Source organism: Gambusia affinis, linkage group LG11 (genome assembly GCF_019740435.1).
Source record: "Gambusia affinis linkage group LG11, SWU_Gaff_1.0, whole genome shotgun sequence".
Taxonomy (NCBI): domain Eukaryota; kingdom Metazoa; phylum Chordata; class Actinopteri; order Cyprinodontiformes; family Poeciliidae; genus Gambusia; species Gambusia affinis.
In genome coordinates, this window is record NC_057878.1 from 23,382,188 (window position 1) to 23,396,844 (window position 14,657).

Sequence of the window (14,657 nt, forward strand, 5' to 3'; positions counted from 1 at the left end):
GTTCACCCTGGACAGGTCGCCAGTCTGTCGCAGGGCAACACAAAGACATACAAGACAAACGACCATGCACACACACACTCACACCTAGGGAGAATTTAGAGAGCCCAATTAACCTGACAGTCATGGTGTTGGACTGTGGGAGGAAGCCGGAGAACCCGGAGAGAACCCACGCATGCACAGGGAGAACATGCAAACTCCATGCAGAAAGACCCCGGGCTGGGAATCGAACCCAGGACCTTCTTGCTGCAAGGCAACAGCTCTACCAACTGCGCCACTGTGCAGCCCGAGTCTGTTTTAAAAGATTGTAAAATATCTGACTCTTCAGAAGCAACATATAGTAAAAATTCAACATTTTAAAGTGTTTGCTCAACCCTGTACTTCAGTCTTTTAACAGTGCAGACATAGTTGAAATGCTGTTTCAACTTTTCTCCTTTGTTCCTGCTTGTTTTGCCTCTCAGTCTTCTTTCTTGGGATATTTTTGTTTGGCCAGTTTAATAAACTCCTCTGCACTGTCCAGTGACACCAGGCGGTCCTAAAGGAAACACCAAGGAAAATGAAAAAATCATCACAAAACAGTCCACAAAAGCTTATTCAAATGAAAACAAAACATCACTCCCTAATATCTGACTTTTTTTAAATTGATTTTTGTGAATAGCCCTCAAAAGTGACTGGATCTGATGTATGGAGGGACATTGAAACAATAATGACCTTAAGAAACAAAAGATAATTGATCAAATTGCCATTTCTTCTTAAGCTGTACTATGCATGCTTTGAATAAAAGGCTCACTGAGAACAGGAATATAGTTGAAGTTGATATATTGTCAGCCACAGTTGGTTTAACAATCACAAAGTAGCTTTTAAAACTAAGCTATATGAATATAGTAAAGGAAAGCAAACAAATTAACAACAGGGTCGTGTAAATGTCCGTACCATGACATACAGGTATCTGTTATGATGTTCTGTTCTAGGAGGAAACAGAGAGGTGTGATCCAGCAGCTGTTTCAAAAGGTCAGCAGCTTTGCCAAAATGTTCTTGATTTGGCCTGAAATGGCTCTGTCTGTTCACGCACAGCAGGGAATCCACCTCACACTGATAACCTGCAGAGACACAGGGAGAGGCCACATTAACTTATTCAAAGGAACTGGAAGAAATAGAAAAAAATAATAATAATTTTGCTTTCGATTTAAAGAAATCCATAGTTAAAAATGAAACTTAAACACTTTTGTGGAAGAATGGATCAAAATCAAACCGAGGAATGTATGTGATTAGTTTTTCCATAGGGTAGATGTAGTTAAAATATTTCATGAAATTCCATAACTGTCTTCAACGCTTATTCCCCGTATTATTCTAATTTAGAGGTGTATTGTGTCTCACCCAGCTGTAGTAAAATTTTCTTCCATCGAGATCTGACTTCTCGCCTGGCGTAGCGCAGTGTGTGGATGTCATAATTCAGCTTCTCCCATTCCTGGAGACAAACAAGAACCATATACGAAATCATGCTTATAATTTCCTCTTTTGACTATTTCTCATTTTTAGCTGCACAGTGAAAGTAGTAGCAAATAAAGGTACAAATCACTCTGATAATCCTCTCTGGAATATAGCATTTTGTTTTAAAATTTGGAAAAATATAGAAAATATTCACAATAATTCCAGTGAGTGGTTTTAGTTTCAGAGTCTTGTGAGTTTTATAACATCTGTTTATATAGCTCACTACAGCCTTGCTCCAGAACGTGGTCACATAAACGGAGTTCCAGTATCCAGTTTGGTTCCTTTATTTTATTTCTGGAAATTAAATTATGATAATGGTTTTTACATTGTCCTGAGTGAAGACTTTAATAAGAGATATTCCAAACAGTGGACAAAATAGAGACCTTTTCTTTTGCAGTTGCTGACCTTTCTTTGAGTCTGGCCTTATGGTAAAATGGTCTCGCAGTAGTCTACTGATGCTTTTGTAAATTTGTCTTTGACCACACTGCCCCACTTCTCCATTAAGGAATTGTTTTATCATCATAATGTGCCCAGGGTGTCCTGCAGCTTGTTGTTCTCAACACAAACACAATCACATGTTGAACACCGTCACACCAATGGACTGAAAAATGTGAGCTTCTCAGTGGAGAATTAACAGCAGTCCCAGCTTTTTGAGGAAACAACATCTTTGCAGTTTTACCAGTAAGTTTCAACTTCAGGGTGACAAAGAGAAGCTCAGCAATAATGTTTAAAACTCATTTTTGTTCTCACAGATCTATGACCTCTGTCAAAGACATAAAGACATCAGTCAGTATAGAGATAATTTATAGAACGTGTTTCACTTGGTGAATAGAGTTACTAAAATAAGCACTTCATTAATATTCTAATTCATTGACAATAACTGTATGTTTTTGGATCTTGGATTACAATAATAAGGATTGTTTCATATCCCAAAAAAATTATTTGCATGTTTGCCTGTGGCTAAAATCCTACGTACAAAACAACTGTTGCTTTGTTTTCAGCATGTAACATTGTTTAAAGTGTAGAATGAAATAAAGTTGAATTGAATTAGAAAATACAAACAAAATATGTGTAAACAAATTTGAATAGATTAGAGAGTGAAAATAGTTGTTATATTAGATTAAATTTAGTAATTTCATGTATTTTTTTTTAATAAATAAAGCTTGGTATGTCCTTGTCACCAGATACAGACCTGGTTCATCTATCAATGCTGTAACAGCTCCAGAATCATCTCACTCAGAACCGAATCATAAAATGTCTTTCACCTGTTAGCACTTATGTCAGAAACAAATTCAAAATGAAGACATGTTTTAAACCTGATGTTACTAATTTGTCAGGAAAGCACAAAGAATTTGCAAGGATGTTAGTTTTTTGTAAATTAAATAATTCTTATGTCATATTGTTAGATTCTAGGTCAAAGTCATTTACTAATCTAAGTCAGCATGACGGAGAATCAAAGATCTCTTTGAGAGTCACGTCTGCAGCAATCTCTGGTCTTATTGAGTTATTTCATTAGACTGCAGCAAATGAATTAATAAGACAGAGAGAGAAAATTCCTGACAACAGACTACATGTGGATTTTCTCATGAGCATGAGAAAGCTCCTCATTTGAACCAGTCCCTTTTCTGTTGGGTGGAATTCAGATATTTACAGAACCTTGCAAAAGTATTCCCACCCCTGAAAACTTTTCCAAAATTTTATGATACAAATTGATAAAGACAAATGTCATTGTGTTATATTGTAGAAAATATGTTATTCTAAAAAAGCTCCAAATATCCAAGCATCAGGTGGGAGAACATGTTGATTACTTGTGCACTCCACAAATGCTAGAAGAAAGTCCTTAGTTTTTCTGCTTTGAATATAAAATTACCAGAGAAAACATTCAATGTTATATTGATCATTTAGAGAATTACAAAAGCACATTTAATGTTTCTCAAAGTTTGATCCTAAATGGATATTTATTTTATTCCACATTTAACAAAGGTTTACTTGATAAACATCGGCAAATGATCATAATATGATAGTCTACAGAGAGCACTGTTTCCGACAAGTTAAAATAATTAAAAAAAACATTGTTTTATTTTACAGAATATGTTCCTTCTCTTTCAGTTTTTAACCTTCAGGTGCCAGTACTACACATAATTTGTCTACATTTATTTATATTCTCTGCATTCTCACATCAACTAACTTCATCTTCGCTTGCTTCTCTTTTTCTTTTATGTAAATATGGATATGTTGTGCCAATGCACATGCACATGCACATGCAGTCCATTACCTCTGTTGCCTTATCAGCCTGGTCTCTCATGTTGATGAAGGCCTGCAGCTCTCTGTCCGATCCACTTCTGATCAGAGACCCGTCGGCTCTGTTGGAATAAACCCACTGATCCACTGTTAATCTTTGATTCTGCTGTTTGTTCTTTGGATTTTTCTCCAAACATTGTGGTCCAAAGAGGCTTTCCTCCTCTATCTCACTGTCACTGGAATCACTGGATATCTCCTCTGGTGGTCTGCGCCCTGAAGTGGTCCTCATACTGAAGGAAAAATGAAAGAAAGTGATTTAGAGGATTATTCATTTTCCTTATTTTTTACTCCTACTAGACTATAAACTGAACATTCATGCAATCATTTGTCAGCTTCTCTTACCGCAGGATAGCCTTCTTCTCCTCTTTGTTCTGCACCAGATAGTAGTGACAGCAGCAAAGGGTAAAATTAGCACCCATTCCCGCTCTTCAAAAGCTTTCAGCAGAAAAACAATAGACGTTTATCCCTTGAAAAACAATCAGCGATTCAGTCGTAGAGTTTTTCCAGACTCTTTGAATCTAAATATTTCCAAATGGCAAAGTCCACATTTTCAAATAGCCCAGAGCAAAAAGTCCAGGCCACGTCCTCACTCATTACATTCCTCTTTCTACCCTGGTCTGAAAAAGGGCCTAACCCGGCCTGAACGAGAGCTGTCTGCCAATTACATTATCCACGTGAACAGGAACAGGGGACAACAACAACACACAAACATACCAGAGCATTGGACGGTTCAGGAATGAATGGCACCTTTATTCAGCAACTCCTGATGACACAGAATGGAGGAGTAGAGACACAGGTTGCTAGGATTATTGTTGTAGTTTGCCACACTATTTTTAGTGTAAAACCTATTATCTCAAAAATGCATATTGACAATTCCATGAATTCTCCGCATCTTCTAATTTGGCTTCGTTTGAAACGTTGATAAAAGCTTTAAGATGGTCTGTTTGGGCAACGTTAACATTTAGCATTTGGAGAAAAAGTTAAAGAGGTAAAGATGATGATTACTAAAGCCAAGACAAGTCATGCTAAACTATTTTAGCTCAGGAGCAGAAAAGGAAAGTTTATGTGGAGTGGCCACAGTGTGTTGGGTCGGCGCCGCCTGCTTGAGCGGCTCTGCCGACGACTGAACGGCATTTTGATCTTTTTTTCCCCTCAGGCAGCTCAACTGCAGTAAAGGGACTTCCAGCATTTTGATTGAAGAGGCATGGCAGTGTTTGCTGCTAAACTCCTCCTGTGTACTACACTCAACCACACATTATATTTTAAAAAAATATTCCCTATTTTCAAACTGGGACAGTGTCTGAGGGTTTTCGTATTACAGAAGCCTCCATAAGGAGGATAAATGTAGGCGTAATAGCACAACACAGCACAGGCCAGCAGACTTGTCAAAATGAAATACATGTTTTCCCTTCAGGAAGAGTTGTGAGTGATTCTACACAAGAAAATACTCTGTGGGATGCAGCACACTTCAGCCAGGTAAAAAAAAAAAAAAAAAAGAATTTAGTTTAGATGTTTAGTTGGGATGTGTAGTATTATGAGCCTGCTGTGTTTTAAAGGTCAGTTGCCACTGTTTTGGTGTTTTCTGTGGAACAGAAGTGGGAGTGTCTGCAGGTTTTCAGTCAGAGCTAATGACTTTATTCATGCTTTTCTGTTGCACAAAACTGCAATTGGATCTGGATCTTTCAAATTGAACTCTTAATATTGGTTTTGTTCAGTAGGTTGTTTATTATGTATTATGTATGTCCCATGTCATAGCTAGAATATATGCCGAATTACATCAATTACAATAAAAACTTCAATAGGAATATATTAATTTTCGAATGACAAGAGCACAAAATAAACAGAGTCACGATGGACTTTCTTCTAAGTTCACATGACATTTATTTATAATTTTTCTTCAAGCAATAAAGTTATTCATAAATATCAGATTCTTCTTCCTTCTAACAGTAGTGCTAATAGTCCAAAGATTTGGATTTTCTCAGAAAAATTCCCTAATTGTTTTATTTCTGGCATGTCTGCCCCCAGCTACACAAAGCTTATGCGCAATACAATACAAAGACAGAATGTGTCCTTTGTTAACATCTTTCATAATCTCACACGTTGCACATTTAAATCTGTAAAAAATAAGAACTATTTAATTTTGTTGACAGGAAAAATATGGAGCATCTTTTACGGACATGATGGAAAAGTTGCACCAATTCTCAACAAGAGATGGCGCTGCTGCTTCATTGTACAGAATACACAGCTCTCCTTTCATGTTTTTAATTTTTCCTGATTTATGTCAAATAATTGAATATACTCAACCACAGAAACCTGTTGTTATTTCAATAAATCTTATTAGCCTAAATATAGGGCTGCATTAATCCTTTGAAGACACAGAGAACAGACAGACAGACCTCTATTTGTAATTATTTTGAATTTGATGTATGCTCATTAGGTTTTTGAAAACATTATGAAATCATTAATGTGTTTTAGATTCAGTCTAAGTTTTAATGTTGGCATCCAAGTAACACTAAAATACTTTGTATCAGCATTACTGAGTGAAGCCAGCCTGCTTCCGAACCACCACTTATTTCATTGGTTCCTTTAATCCACAGGATTTATTTACATCCATATAACTTTTTCTAAGACTCCTGCATTGAAATGTAAAATTTCTGGAATACAACATGTTAATATGTTCATAATTTAGAACTTGATTGCATAGCTGTGATTTTTCACTATGCAGTAAACCTTCAGATTCTTTGTTGTTCGCATGCTGACCACTTGATCAACACATTTTAACAAAGGTTTTTAAAGACCTCTTCAAATGCTTCAATTGCTAAGATTGAATATTTTCTTGATCTCTACTGTTTTGAGGAAAATAAACATGAAAAAAAAATTGGATTAGAATTTTGTAAGTCTATTCCAAAACAAAATCTGATTTTCTTTGCTTCAGAGCAACTTTCCACAGACAAAAACCATTTTGGTGGGCAAATTTACCGGTACAGATTTTTGATCTCCTCGTTTTTACTCCACATGAGCGTCTCAGGGTGTTTTCTCTCTCTGTTGCCTTGGAGGCTGCTGCTGGCTGCACTACACTTTTATAGACACATACACACCGCCACCACACATTTGGTCAATGACAATGTGACATTGATATAATGCAGCTGAATACCTTATGTGAGGGTGAGTGATGGGCCGCTCACCCTGATGGCTGTTGTCTAATAGCTTGTGTATGTGTGTGTCTGTGAGAGCAACACGGTAAACAAAATTATATTCCAACACACATAAAACTTTGACAGAAAAGAGAGACGGGTCAGACACTGTAGGGGCCAGGAGAATAATAAGTAGCAGCTGGATGTATGCTCATATACTGATCCCCTGAGGACTTCATCGCTCACATTCATGAGTTCATAAAAAGATACAGCACACGTGACTAGAAGGGCTCAGTTTCCTCAAACACCCCTACACACACACAGACACACGCCCACACACACCTACACACACACACACACACGGATGGTGATAAAAACTGGGCAGAGTTTCAGAGACACAGATTGGAGGCGATTATAATTCACAGTGAAGTCTGGCTGGTTTGGTTATCTCCAACTCATCCATCTATTTCTGTAAGTTCTTATGTCTCATCAAGGTAGCAGGAAGAAAAGTACCAGGTGTATTTAAATCATAAATGGGAATTAAGTCAAAGGAAGAGGAAGGAACAATGTTTGACCAAATATAAAAATGCCAACAAAGGAGAGAAACAAAAAGAGAATGAGAAATAAAATACAACCTAAATATGTGGACAGGACAAAAAAAAAACAAACATTTGATTTAACTATTTAAAGCTAACCTCTATTGTTCAAAACAAGTCAAAAGGTTCATTGTTATTTTTTATTTTTTTTTAGTACAAAGTAAAAGCTGCGTCGAGAAGTTGTTTATGGAAAACTTTCTTTCGGCACCAACCATGCTAAACTTTTTGACAACATGTTAACACAAATAAACTCATGTGGTATGCCACCGTATAGAATAAACTATGTGCAACAGTTCTTATGTGACAAACTCATAACTGTTCAGTGGATATTTATGATTTTCCAAGGTACTTTATCAGTTTGTGTTTATGTTCGGCAAACCTTTTGGTGATCTACAAATGAGCTCAGAGGGCAATTTTTCAATTTAATTTAAGATTATTGTAGAAATTGTTTATCTGATTCGCCTACACTTCTTTGATTGAACATTGTGGCAAACATAATTTGTTTTTCAATTAAATAAGACTTTTCCCATCTGTGTCCATCTTGTTTTTACTCTCCTCCGTGTAAAATTTTTCATTTGCACCACACACATTTAAATGATGAATAGAACTGTGTACAAAAGGCTTTTCTCTGAGCAAGTGACACACTTTTGTCACATGCTTTTATTGCAAATCGATGGAGATGACGCCATTTTTTCACTCTGTCACAGGTGATCAATGGGAATTATGCCATGCTTTTTAACTGTCTCCAGTAATCAATGAGGATGGTGCCATCGCCGCCGCTCCTGGTAATTGCAGCTGGTGATCATTAACAAATTTGAAACCAGGATGACAAAAGTCTGCTTTCACAAAAGTTTATATGTTGGGAACAGGAGAGTGTAGCAGAAGGAGGGAATATAAGAACTGTGTGAAATGTGCACGGTGGTTGGAAGGAGAGATACAAAGATCAGGAACCAGAGCGGCCATATTTCAGCCATCCTCCTCCAAGGACTAATAACACACCACAGTAGGCACAACACAAGCTCATAGCTTCCTTCCGTTCCCTAATGAGAACCAAAGGACCTGAAAAGGGATGTAGTTTACTGCCATACAACAGCCCAGTATTAATAAATCAAATGTATATTGCCTGCTGGACACTGGACATCCCTCTTTTTGTAGTCCAGGAAGTTGTAGTATAATTCATGGACAAAATAGTGTTTGTTTGTGCCTGCACTGCATGCTTTGGAACATCAGGGGGCTACATCAACAACAAAATTAATAATCTGAGCAACATGTTGGATTTCAGGTAAAAAGAAAATAAAATTAAAAAAGAAGCAATCACATGTCTAAATATTTTATTTTTAAATCCTTCCTCGAATTTTGAAAATAAATGAAAGTCAGTAAAAACATGATGCAAAAGTATTTTGGTGCAAACACCTATAATAGAGTTCAAACTGATACAAAAATATTTAAGACCTGTGGCGTCATCCACTGAAAAATTGGTATGCTTGTCTCACCCATCAGGAATCCTAACTGACTGCTACAGGAACTTATTTGCAGGCAAAGCATTTGTACAATTGTGCTTAAGCTCACTTTAAAAACAACATACTGTATATCCTTAAGGATTTTACATGTTGCTTGATATTTTTGCACCCCCAAAATGCCTTTAGGGGCGGCAGGAAACATTGCTCAGCCTTTAAGCAACTGAGTGCAGTGCCCGTGTCAAAACATAAGTTTTATTTTCTATTCCAGAACTCACAAATATTTATTTTGACATTAGCTTTTCAAGAATGGACCTTCTCACTTTTTTTAAGCGTGCTGCAGATTAAAATGTGCAACATCTAAGAAAATGAATCCATTCTTTCTTAATTTTGGATTTACATCAGAAAAGTGTTCTGCTTCTCTCTCTGCAACAAACACAGCTCCTCTTTCTTATTGTAACCTTTGGAGGCTGCTGCTCTTTTTCCCTCCATGAATGACTGCTTCCTCTTGAACCTTTTAGCAAGGCAAGACTTACTCCCTCCGCTTCCTGTTCCGCACGCTCGCTCTAATGGTTGACCCTGCGTTCTCCACATGAGATAACAATGAAAATAACACTCTGTCTTTGTATTTATTTATTTACCTCCCTGAAGACCACACCAGCAGAACTGAGAAACCATAAAACAAGCAAAGGAAGTGGAGTGATAGAGAGTGATAGGTATATCACAGGATATAGGAAGAGAAGCTAGCAGAGACTCCACAGCAATCATACCAGTCAGAGACCATCAGTAAGAGGTGAGAAAGCCATCTGCTTCTCTGTTCGCTCGTCTTCAACACAGGAAATAGTCAATGTCGTGGTAATACACCCAGTAAACACAAGGAGAATTTCTATCCATGACTTTATATGCAACTCTGAACTGTAGATGCTTGTCTGTGCAAGATGTGTGGACAAAGAGACCTTAGAGCTTGATTACCTAAAATAGATAGACATTGATAAAAACTCCTCTTTGGTATATATTTCAAATTAATTTTGGCCTCTGATTATGATTTATTTGAACCACCATACCCTTTTTATATTTAACTAAGGAGTTTAGTTTAGTTAACACATTTTCAATAGGTTTAAGGTTGGGGTTCTTGATGCAACATGTCCCTATAAAAACACATTCAACAGGTTTTGCTGAAGTGTAGAGAGAAAAAGAGTGCTCATATATTTAGTGAACTCCCAGACTTCACTAAATCTCCATGGAAACACTGTTGTTGGAGGTGATGTTTTTAACAGGAAGAAGTATTCCAACTCAAATTGTGGTTAAGGTTTCATTTAATCTTGGCTCATGCCTACATGCCTACATGCCTACATGCGTAACCTTTCAGAATAAGAGATGTCTGGCAGCTGTAAACTTCATATTCAAAGTTGCAGGCTTCCACTCTGCACCTTCTTTGGTTCCATGATGTCATCTTGGCAGATCTGCACAAGGCTCCTCTTTCCTGCTTTGTGATGTAACAGTTTTCCTAAAAACTATTTTCTTAAAGAGGCTAAGTCCTCTTTAAGGAATCAGAAAAAACATTATATGTATAGAAAAACCTTCCCAAACCTTTTGAAAATTATAGAGTAGGCCTCAAAACTGGAAGTGTGACAGGAAGACAACTAATTTAAACAAACTCCACCATTTCTCCCAAGAATAGTGGCCAAAAATCCTCCAAAGATTATGACATAAAGTTGTATCTAGTTACAAAAACTCTGTGGTTGAGGTGCTACTCACTTTGATTTGTCAGACTTTCAGACATTGCAACATAGAATATGACATAATTCTGGATTACAGCGGTGGATGTCTGTCACATTTTATTTTATCAAGCTACTTTCCTAAAGGCTGAAGTATTTTAATTATCTTCAATCAAGCATGAAAGGAAAAGCATTTTCTCTATTATTTCAGTTAGTTTCCAGAGATAGAACCTGAAGCGGTTCCCAGTTGTTATACCCTCCTGTACCTCTAGATGGCACTGTTGAATAGTCCAGAAGAATTATAAAGATGGGAGAATGTCAAAACAAAGATTTAGCTTATTTTCTCTCATCCATTTTTTGTAACCTTTCAAACTTCACGCTAGATGGAAACACAGGTGAGGCTGTGAAGTCCACCCAGACAAATAACACCTTATAATCAAGTGTACTAAAATTAGACAATGAAACAGTTTCAAACATTAAGTTTATGTTGAGCTTTAAAAGTAAGTAAAGCATGCAGTCTAATAATATTCAGTGGATTGTAAATGATGGAAGCTGAATATCAAAGGTCTTCTCACTGTTTATGAAAGTATTTGGATAAGAGTGGGTGAGTGTGGGTGGTTGCACACACAAATGAAGCATACAAGCATGGTCTCAAGCTGGAAACCTTCCCCTCTGTATCAAATGTGAAAGTTTTTTTTCTTTAGCTGCTATTTAATCATTTTCTTCTCATCTTTTTTTCTGTGTTTTCTTCTTTTTGCTCCTCTGGTATGGTGGACTCATTCTGTGCCCACAGTCACAGTTCTGGTAACACAAACACACTCTCTGCAGAAGATGGATAGTGCTTAGGTAATCAGGTGTGGATGTGCACGCTCTGAAGGTAACATATGTTTGAGCCTTTTCCTGATTGTCCTCAGAGGAGAAAGTGCCCTCTAGCCCGTAATGTTCCTGCATCCATCTGTGTGTCATCATTTCTCATGCTGCTGAACTGCTGGTGGCTCACGCTCAGGGTCGGACTACACCTAGAAATCACTCAGGTTGTTTGCCCGTGATGTAGACAGTACCTGGCTCATTTGTTTTTAGGAAAATAGGATCAGTATAACAGAAAAAAGAACCATAAAAGTAACTGAAAGGAATTTTACAGACTGTTAGGTTAGGTTTAAAGCTTCTTTGAAGATAGGATGTTCTGCTTGTGAGTGTTTGCTTTTCGGATCAGTCAATTTTAAACATATACTATTCATTTTTACATTAATCAACGATGAAATTGGAAAGATTCTATCCTTTAGTATTAAAACAATTCTTAGGGGTGGGTGAGGAGCAGCAGCCCAGCCCAACGGGTTTCTTTACAAACTTTAAGACAACAGTTCAACAAGACATTTCTGCCGAATAGTCAAGTAAAGTCAAAGTTTATTTATATAACACATTTGCAACAGCCTCAGGTGACCAAAGTGCTTCACAACAAACAAAACCTCACAGGTAGATAACTGGTAAAACAGAAAATAAAATTAGGTTTAGTAATAATAATAAGAATTATAACATTGGCAAAAATGTGAATAAAATGAATAATAATCAAAACAATACTTAATTTCACCGGCAGGTTGATGGGTTTGATTCACAAACATAATTGCTAATTCAGTACATACAGTATATCTACATTAGCTGCATTTCTATTGCAAATAGGTGCCAGTCTTTGTGTACATATTCTGCTAATGTTGAAAAAAACACAATTGTGCCAAAATGACAAACCATGAAGAAGAATACTTCCTGTCATCTTCCTTATGGTTTTTGCCAATAATAACATCCTTCTATTGATTGCATGTCAAGAGTCATGCGAGAAAAATGTTTCCATCATAGTTTTGCAAAATACATCAATTTCAATTCAGAATATACCTCTACCATACACACTTTGAACACCTGAATTTCTTCTTTGCAGGACAACGAAGGCTTTTCCTATTCAATTCCATCCTGAGACCAAAATGACCCAAACACCTTTATCCACGGGTCAATACCTTACCTATACACAGAAGCTGATGCTGGGAAAGTTTGGGAAGCCCTGATTCAAATCACACCATCAAGTTCTCTTTTGAATAGTAAAAAAATACTGACACAGAATATTCAAATATTGCAAATGCTTGATGGAAATTGTTGCACAAGCAGTTATCAGATTTAGGGGTCAAGTACTTTTTCACACAATTTTCAATCATCATTTGAAAACTGATTTTTATATTCACATTTTATCTTTGATATTAAACTTGCTTGATAATTTGAAGTATTACAGTAAGAAATAAGCAAAAACAGAAGAAATCTGTGGAGATGGCACAACATTTGTGATGGCACTGTATGCAGTTTAGTTTGACAAATAAAGATAAGGTGAATGTTGCAAACCAGGAATGAGTTATGCAAATTCTTGTCTGCACACACTCATTGCATGAATGATTTGCCAAGACAGGGCCACACAGGTGCATGCGCACATAGGACAACAGCTGGTTATCACAGAAATACACACACCATCAGTATAGTTTAGAGAGTCTCCATGCATACAGACTGCCTGTTTAAACGAATCATTCATTTGCGGCAGACTCGTGTATAACGCTAAGGAGAGGAAGAGGAAGATGCATTGAGGGAGGGAACATGAGTATCAGTAGGAGGTGGGAAACCGGTTGACCAAGAGGAATTAGCTCCCATGCTATATCTACATCAACCTTAAGCTTTATAGATTATGTGTGTGTGCATATGGCCACTTTGGCAAGAATTTATTTTAGGAATCCTAGAACGGATGACTGAGACAAAGTACAAATCGCAGTTGAGGAAGATGCGAAAAATAATTAATTTAACTTTGAGAAAGATGATGACACATTTTCTATTAGAGAAGAGGGTGAGTAAACTAACTGTCTGCATGAGATCTAGAGAGAGACAAAGAGCTGATCATTTAAGAGAAGATGATGGATAAACAGGAGGAATACATATATATATATATATATATACATATATATATATATATATATATATATATATATATATATATATATATATACATATACACACACACATATATATACATACATGTATATAAATAACAGAGTAGGGTGGTAGGGTGGTGCTGCAGAGTCAGGAAAAAAAGAGAGGATGGCTGAGATTAAGAGGGATATAAAAGTGAAAGAGTGGGAGGGATCACCATGACAGGATGTACTGATGAGGGGGGGATTATGTATAGTAGGAGGAGGAGAAAGAAAGTAGACACCATGAAAGAGTGTGTGTTCGATGCCAAGTGAGAAATGTTGATGCTGGAGGTGAGAACATGGCAGGAAAGTATTAATGAGGGGAAGAAAGCTACTGAAACAATAAAACGTATAAAGAACAGGATATTGATGCAGTTACTCTTGTGTGTAATTTATAATGTTAATCAGTTACCTGATCTATGCTTGGATTTTCATTTTGCTATTTTTTTTCCCTTTTGGATGAGAAGTAAAATATGATGCATACAAAAATGTGCAAACATTTTAAACCATGTTATTAGTAGTAGCTGTTTTAAGTAGTATTGATCAAATGTTCTGAGGCCGTTTTCTTTTATTGAGACTATGGCTGCTATTCACCAAGTTTTTGTCCACTCTTTGTTGAAGGACAACATAACTTATAATATGTTATGTTCCAAGTTATAGAACATAAGTTCAAGTAGTTTCAGCATTGGAAACTCTGAAGTGGTTTCCAATGCTGAAACTATAAAGAAAAATACCCCTGTTGTGGCCATTTATGCTAAATTTTTGTGGCTTATAATTTCTAATGCATGCATGCATATGTACTGGTACCATTTAATGTTTTTTGTGCAAGGTTTGTGTAATTAATGTTTATTTCTTGTTTTGTTTTTGACAATCCCTTTACTTGGTATAAGTGGTGAAATGGCCACTGGTATAAAAGTCAGCTTCTTTGTTTCACTGTTATGGGTTTTTGTGCAAATGTAACATGCAG

The 14,657-nt window shown here is 36.7% G+C and overlaps 1 protein-coding gene across 2 annotated transcripts; it reads right to left on the reverse strand.

The window, feature by feature from the left end:
• Nucleotides 1-241: 241 nt before the first annotated feature.
• On the reverse strand, nt 242-4,357 carry LOC122840310 (melanoregulin-like). 2 transcript variants are annotated; one of them, XM_044132594.1, is made up of 5 exons: nt 4,132-4,357; nt 3,764-4,019; nt 1,375-1,465; nt 941-1,097; nt 242-532 (listed from the first exon to the last, which is right to left on the reverse strand). In XM_044132594.1, the coding sequence occupies exons 1-5, from the start codon at nt 4,206-4,208 to the stop codon at nt 388-390; spliced, it is 726 nt and encodes a 241-aa protein (XP_043988529.1). In that variant the 5' UTR covers nt 4,209-4,357; the 3' UTR covers nt 242-387. The 2 variants fall into 2 exon arrangements, with proteins under 2 accessions (XP_043988529.1, XP_043988530.1); XM_044132595.1 differs by having other exon boundaries at nt 378-532; nt 931-1,097.
• Between the last annotated feature and the right edge of the window lie 10,300 nt (nt 4,358-14,657).

Excerpts from the sequence above, each read along its gene's own strand:
- LOC122840310 (XM_044132594.1), bottom strand. The coding sequence starts at position 4,208 with ATGGGTGCTAATTTTACCCTTTGCTGCTGTCACTACTATCTGGTGCAG. Across the intron at positions 1,466-3,763 it reads AGGCTGATAAGGCAACAGAG|GAATGGGAGAAGCTGAATTA; the intron begins GTAATGGACTGC and ends GTTTGTCTCCAG. Across the intron at positions 1,098-1,374 it reads GAAAATTTTACTACAGCTGG|GTTATCAGTGTGAGGTGGAT; the intron begins GTGAGACACAAT and ends GTGTCTCTGCAG.